The sequence below is a fragment of the Sebastes umbrosus genome, chromosome 1 (genome assembly GCF_015220745.1).
Source record: "Sebastes umbrosus isolate fSebUmb1 chromosome 1, fSebUmb1.pri, whole genome shotgun sequence".
Taxonomy (NCBI): domain Eukaryota; kingdom Metazoa; phylum Chordata; class Actinopteri; order Perciformes; family Sebastidae; genus Sebastes; species Sebastes umbrosus.
In genome coordinates, this window is record NC_051269.1 from 1727501 (window position 1) to 1735000 (window position 7500).

At 45.7% G+C, this 7500-nt stretch overlaps 1 protein-coding gene across 1 annotated transcript in view; it reads left to right on the forward strand.

Annotated features, from left to right (window-relative positions):
• ptprt (protein tyrosine phosphatase receptor type T) overlaps window positions 1–7500 on the forward strand; it is a 382622-nt gene that overhangs the window by 298895 nt on the left and 76227 nt on the right. Inside the window, 3 exon segments of the mRNA XM_037782155.1 lie at window positions 2567–2721; window positions 4737–4817; window positions 6292–6327. Coding sequence (XP_037638083.1) covers window positions 2567–2721; window positions 4737–4817; window positions 6292–6327 — 272 coding nt within the window.

Sequence of the window (7500 nt, forward strand, 5' to 3'; positions counted from 1 at the left end):
GCCTGATGGATCAGTTCCCGATCCTTGTGAACGCACCGGCCTGATGGATCAGTTCCAGAACCTTGTGAACGCACCGGCCTGATGGATCAGTTCCAGAACCTTGTGAACGCACCGGCCTGATGGATCAGTTCCAGAACCTTCTGAACGCTGTGGGCTGACGGATGAGTTCCAGAACCTTCTGAACGCTGTGGGCTGACGGATCAGTTCCAGAACCTTCTGAACACTGTGGGCTGACGGATCAGTTCCAGAACGTTCTGAACGCTGTGGGCTGACGGATCAGTTCCAGAACCTTCTGAACGCTGTGGGCTGACGGATCAGTTCCAGAACCTTCTGAACGCTGTGGGCTGACGGATCAGTTCCAGAACCTTCTGAACGCACCGGGCTGACGGATGAGTTCCAGAACCTTCTGAACGCTGTGGGCTGACGGATCAGTTCCAGAACGTTCTGAACGCTGTGGGCTGACGGTTCAGTTCCAGAACCTTCTGAACGCACCGGGCTGACGGATCAGTTCCAGAACCTTCTGAACGCTGTGGGCTGACGGATCAGTTCCAGAACCTTCTGAACGCTGTGGGCTGACAGATCAGTTCCAGAACTTTCTGTCATGAGTCATAACGTAAAAGGAAGTGAAACAACACTCATCAGTGATTTGTTGTGTTTAGCTGGTGTTTAACCAGCCTCCTCTCTTTAATACCTCTCGGTACATCTTCATGTTCCTTCTCTCTACGGACTCCGTCCTGTAGTGACTCAGCCCTGAAGTCGTCCATGAAGGCTTCATTAGTCCTTGAAGGGGAGGTGTGATCACGTCCTACTTTCACTCTTCTAGTTGCTGTTTGCAGTGACCGCCGTGCACAACGGAGCAGTTTATCAGAGACACATGTAAGCAGGCGTATGAGGCGGCTTCGTGATGGGTCACTGAGAAACACACCCACTCACCGGCCAGCATGCACCAGATACAGCCAAATACAACACACACACACACACACACACACACACACACACACACACACACACACACACACACACTGCAGGCCGTTCGTGACTGGACGTCAGACACGTTCGTGAGTTGAAGGGTGTGTTGGTGGATTCTGGAGGAGGTTTTCTGTTGACTTTTGTAAAAAGGAGTTTGAGATGTTTTTCATATGACTCAGCTGGAGATGAATTTTAATACTGATCCACATAATAGAGATGATGGTTCTGTTGTTCATTATGAAGCCCAGCAGATGCTTCAACACACTGTGAGAAACTTAGTTAAATGGTCGCAGGACTCTCACTCTACGAAGTCACTCTTTTCAAAAGACAAATGGTGTTCTGATCAGTCAATGAAGTGTTTGCTGAAAGAAGCCTAAACTCAAAGTAGCATCGCCTCAGGAGTTCCATCTAACCTGATTGGTTCTTTCCAAGCAGACCGCGAGGCAGTGATTGGTAGACGTTTTTACAGGATTACAGCAGCTACAGATGACGGCTCTTTTCCGGTCCTTTTTCAGAGCTCATCAGTAATGGATCGCTGTCGGGTGTAAAGACCATTTCAACCAATAGAACAAATAGTGTAAACTGGAGAACATTGTCAACCCTGCCTTTAACTAAAAACAGTAATAGTGAAATCAGTGTTCATCGTCAGCCCCAAACATTAATACAACTAAAACAGGAAAATGTTGTATATCAGAGCAGTCTGGTCTGATCCACTGTAATTCATATACAGTATATCCCACCAAATCAATTCATATGTAACCCACATAATCATGAACCAGGAAGTATAGAGAGCGGTGAACGGCGTGTAGGGAGGAGGTCGGGGTGGATGGGTGGGTCTAAAAACACCAGACTTACACCATCTTTTACTGAACCTAACTAAGGAGTTTTATTTTGAAAATACTGGAGTGGAAATTGACACGTGCGTCACGTGTTGCTGGACATTCGTATCTTAACTTTTCATAAAATGTCATATGAACCGTTGTATGAGGATACGTTGATTGGAGCGAGCTGAGAGAGCCTCCTAGAGCTGTGGCTCAGAGGTACAGCGGGTCGTCCACCAAATTGGAAGGTCGGTGGTTCGATCCCCGGCTCCTCCGGTCACATGGTGAAGAGTCCTTGAGCAAGACACTGAACCCCAAACTGCACTAAATCCTGTGGGAAACACTGCATAAGCCTACGGCCCCCCTCCCCCCCCCCCCACCCCAGACACACACACACACACTTTAAAAGCCATTGATCAGGATATCCAGCACAGAAGGAAAAGACCAAGATTTACAAAAGCAGTAAGTTAAAAACATGCTGTAAATGTCTGACCGTAGTTGACCAGTGTGTCTGGCTGCTAACGCTGTGAACCTGTCAGACTCTGGTTCAACACCACACTGGTTCTGAACTTCTGGATTCATCAGTTCATAACACCCAGTGTTCACCCTCATCGTGTCTCTTCTGCATGTTTAAACAATATCACCCTCATTTTGAATGTTGTGACTTCTGTTTGTTTGTATGTGTGTGATTGTGTTGTGACTGCATGTGTGTCTCTATGTGTAACTTTACCTGTGTGTGTGTGTGTGTGTGTGTGTGTGTGTTCACACCACTACAGGAAGCTGGCGAAGAAGCAGAAGGAGACAGCGAGCAGCTCCACCCAGCAGAGGGAGATGGGTCCGGTCACCACGGCCGATAAGAGCACCACTAAAGTCAGCACCCTGCACAAAGACGACCCCTTCTCCACCTCCAACCAGGACCTCAACGGGTTCAGTGAGTCCACTTCTCCTTCTGGTCTCAAAGTTCATCCAGAATCCACCAACTGCAGCCGGCTCCACCGTGGAGGCCACTCTCTAAATATATGGACCTATATGGATATATAAAAGGAGCGTTTTAGTAGAATCAATCAGAAACAACGTGGCTAAAAGTCCAGCTTTGTTTCACATGTCTACCAGAGAAGACACGTATACAATGTCCCTCATTAATCATTTAGTCAGATTCACTCATTCAGTGGACAGTTAATGTTATTGTGAAGGCCTCCATATGTTCCTCTCTCTCTAATATCAGCAGTACGTTGAGCTGCTTCACGGAGTGCGGCTGTAATCCTCCTTAGCCTCACATGGACGTATCCTGCAGTAGATATTCACTATCTGATGAGAGTGGGCCTGTGTCTGCGTGGCTGTGTGGGTGCATATTCCACCTCTCCCTCTCCCTCTCTGTGTGTGTCCGGGTAATTAGACGAAGACCCTCAGAAGGGCATTTTTCTCTTGAAAATGTCAGGCTGGCCTTTTGGGAGTGCTTGGCCGCTGAAAGCCAGGGGTGCTGCAGAGGGACTAAGTAGCGAGCTAATGTTGCCCGTAATTGCCTGCAGTCTTCCTCTAACTGTCCACGCTGCACTTCTGACGTACAATAATGTTTCAGCATTGAAAACACTTAGAGTGGAGCACTTTTATCTGGATGTAGAGAAACGCTGTGATATTTAAAGCCTTACATTAGCTTTGCTTTGCTGTTTGTTAGAGAACAGGAGCGTCCTTTCTTCTTCACCTCGGTCGGTTCATAAACTCTATTTCTGTTCTTCCAACTAGACCTAGCCACACTTTAGATCGCACTGTTTCAGAACTAAAAGAGGTTCCTGTCTTCTGGGAACTGAATATATGACACGGTCCTGGATTATTTCTGCTCCCAGGCAGACTGGACGAGGCCTTACATGGGGTTTATATTGGTCTTCTTTACGTACATTTGGTCATGTGTGAGTTAAGTTTAGACATCCCTCCTCATTTAGTCTTAGCACATATAATCCAGTCCTGTTGTATCACACATTGGAGTTTAGTCTACTCTGCTGGGTCTCTGTGTACAGCTGCTTGTTTAACATTCATGCCATGTTTATCTGAGTTGGTTCTGTGTTATCACATCAACATTAGAAAAAGAGAAGGAAACACAGTGTCACTGATCCAGGCTCAGTCCTAATGAGACAGAGGAAAAACGCTGACACCAGGTAGGCGACCCAGTCATATCTCCTCAGATGGACCCTCGCAGGCCAAATAACCTCAGTGAGTTATTGCATTCTCAGCCAATCACCAGCTTTCTGCAGGACTCTGCTGTCAAAGCACATTTCTTCTGCTACGCAGCTACAATCCTCCCTGTTTTAAAGCTGAAACACATTAACATACAGAGGTGGTACACAGCAGACCAGAGGGATCTCATCACACAGCAGGAGGAAACATGCTGTTCTGTAGACGCTCTACGTTGATTTTTCCTTTAATTCTTCACCCAACTGTATCTTCCTTCCTCATATGAGGAGTCATCCTCCCAGTGGTCGTCACTGGACAGCTGCTGCTGTTATTCCTAGTGTTGATAGCTTGGTGGAGTGTGATGATTGATGACTTGTCTCCGTCCTGTTCCTGTTTCCTGTCCGTGAGTTCAGTCCACACACCCTCTGGTATCTGTATTGACCAGTACTGAGGACATGTCCTATCTGAGAGCTCGCTCATGTAGACGGAACCACTTTTGTATTTCAACATTCTATATGAGCAGCATTGATGGAGCCATTAGTGTTATTGGATTGTTCCTGTTGAATATGGAGTATTGATCAGTCTTTGTTTTCATTCTTAATTGTGTCCTGTGATGTTTGATTGTTCTTTTTTTATCCCTCTTCTTTTCTTCTTTCTCATCTTCCTCCTGTTATTTCCACTTTCTCTCTCCATCCTCCTCCTTCTCCTCTCCTGTTTCCTCCTCTCTCTACATCCTCTTGTCCTCCTCTTCACCTTCTTTCCACCTCTCCTCCCTAGCCTCCCCCTCTCCCTGCTCCTTCTCTGTGCAGGGAAGCAAGACACTGCAGAGCAAATCCCTGCTGAACTCCTACTACTCAGGTACACACACACCCACCCATAGACGCAGTGTTTGAAGCTGCCGTATGCTATATACGATACGATACAATGTGATACGATACAATACGATGTGATACGATACGATACGATGCGATACGATACAATACAATACGATACAATACAATACGATACGATACGATATGATACGATACAATATGATGCGATACGATACGATACGATACGATACAATATGATGCGATACGATACGATACGATACGATACAATATGATGCGATACGATACGATACGATACGATACAATATGATGCGATACGATACGATACGATACGATAAGATACGATACAATATGATACGATACGATACGATACGATACAATATGATACGATACGATACGATGCAATATGATATGATACGATACGATGCGATGCGATGCGATGCGATGCGATACGATACGAGGCGATGCGATACGATACGATACAATTTGATGCGATGCGATACGATACGATACGATGCGATGCGATACGATGCAATGCAATTTGATACAATACAATATGATGTGATATGATATGATACGATACAACATAATATGATACGATACGATACGATATGATGCGATACGATATGATGCGATACGATATGATATGATACGATATGATGCGATACGATATGATGCGATACGATATGATACGATACGTTTTGATGCGATACGATATGATGCGATACGATATGATGCGATACGATATGATACGATACGTTTTGATGCGATACAATATGATGAGATACGATATGATGCGATACGATATGATACGATACGTTTTGATGCGATACGATATGATGCGATATGATACGATATAATATGAAACGATACGATGCAATACGATACGATGCAAATACGATACGATGCGATGCGGTGTGGTGCGGTACGATACGATACGATACGATACGATACGATACGATACGTTACGATAGATATGATTCGATGCAATACACTGTGTTGTCCCCTTTGGGAAAATTTGTTTTGGACTCAGTGCTGCTCACCATCAGCTGCCTCCACAGCAGCATCAATATATAAAAACATTTTCATCGGAGGACTCTGTATCGTCTGCCGGAGGGTAAGAGCTCACACTCAGAGTGGAGGATGTGAGATGGGTCAGACTATACTCTCTGCGCTCGCCTAAGAACACACTGATCCTATAGTGACTGTGTGTGCACTACTCCGAAGAACGAGAACGTGAACTTAGAAGAAAGAGAACGTGAACTCAGAAGAACGAGAACGTGAACTCAGAAGAACGAGAACGTGAACTCAGAAGAACAATAACGTGAACTCAGAAGAACGAGAACGTAAACTCAGAAGAAGATTGGTTGGATTGACTTGGTTGATTAACCAAGGGACGACAGACTAACGGTCGCAGGTTTTACTAGTTCAGAGATGAAGTCTGTGTAACATGTTGGTCCAGTCATCCCTGTTGCTGACTGAGCGTCTTGTTGTGTCTTCAGTGTCTAAAGAGCCGGTTCCAGCCACGACCTCCATCGGTGAGTCTCAAATCTTATGATTAGTGTATAAATACACCAATACACAAACATAATATACAACTCACCTGTGTGTCTGTTTCTTAGTGTGTAAACATGGGAAACACACACACACACACACACACACACACACACACGCGCGCGCGCACGCACACACACACACACACACACACACACACACACACACACACACACACACACACACACACACACACACATCTCTGTCCAGAACCTTCTTTCTGTTTTCTTCTCTTCATACTTTCTCTCAGTCTGTTGGCTACATTCACCAGATCTTTGCCAGCTGATTGGCTCTGGTCCTGCCAAAGAGTGGCATGTCTTAGAGGTAGTAGTGCTGTAGTGACATCATCCGTCTGCTGTTACAGGACACTTTCTGTTTAATGCGATCATTCTTATCAGCCAGCTGCCAGCTCATCACCTCCCTCCACTCCTCTTCTCCTCCTCTCATCCATCCTCCTCTCATTCATCCTCCTCTCATGCATCCTCCTCTCATCCACCCTCCTCTCATCCATCCTCCTCTCATCCATCCTCCTCTCATCCATCCTCCTCTCATTCATTTTCCTCTCATCCACCCTCCTCTCATCCATCCTCCTCTCATCACCTCCCTCCACTCCTTTTCTTCTCCTCTCATCCATCCTCCTCTCATCCATCCTCCTCTCATCCATTCTCCTCTCATCCACTCCTCCTCTCATGCAGCCTCCTCTCATCCTTCCTCCTCTCATCCACTCCTCTCATCCATCCTCATCTCATCTCATCCATCCTCATCTCATCCATTCTCCTCTCATCCACTCCTCCTCTCATCCATCTTCTTCATTTACATTTGTTTTCTTCTTTTTCTTCTGGTAAAACCTGCCCACTCAAGAATCTTCTCCTCTCATCACCACTCGATCATCACTTTCTTTTGTACTTTCTTTTTTCTTTCATACAGTCATTTTCTGTATTTTTCTTACTTTGCTCATCATCAGATCCCCCCCCCCCCCACCCCCCTCAGTTTCAGCTCATTTCCTGTAATCTACACGACTGGCGATGGCCGTTTGCTGATGCAAGTCAAGGCATGATGAAGCAGAATGTAAAAGAACGCCTGAGCGAGTTGAACTTGGCTGTCGTACATCTTCACAGAATGACATCAGCTCTTTGTTCAACCATCTGTTTTCTCTA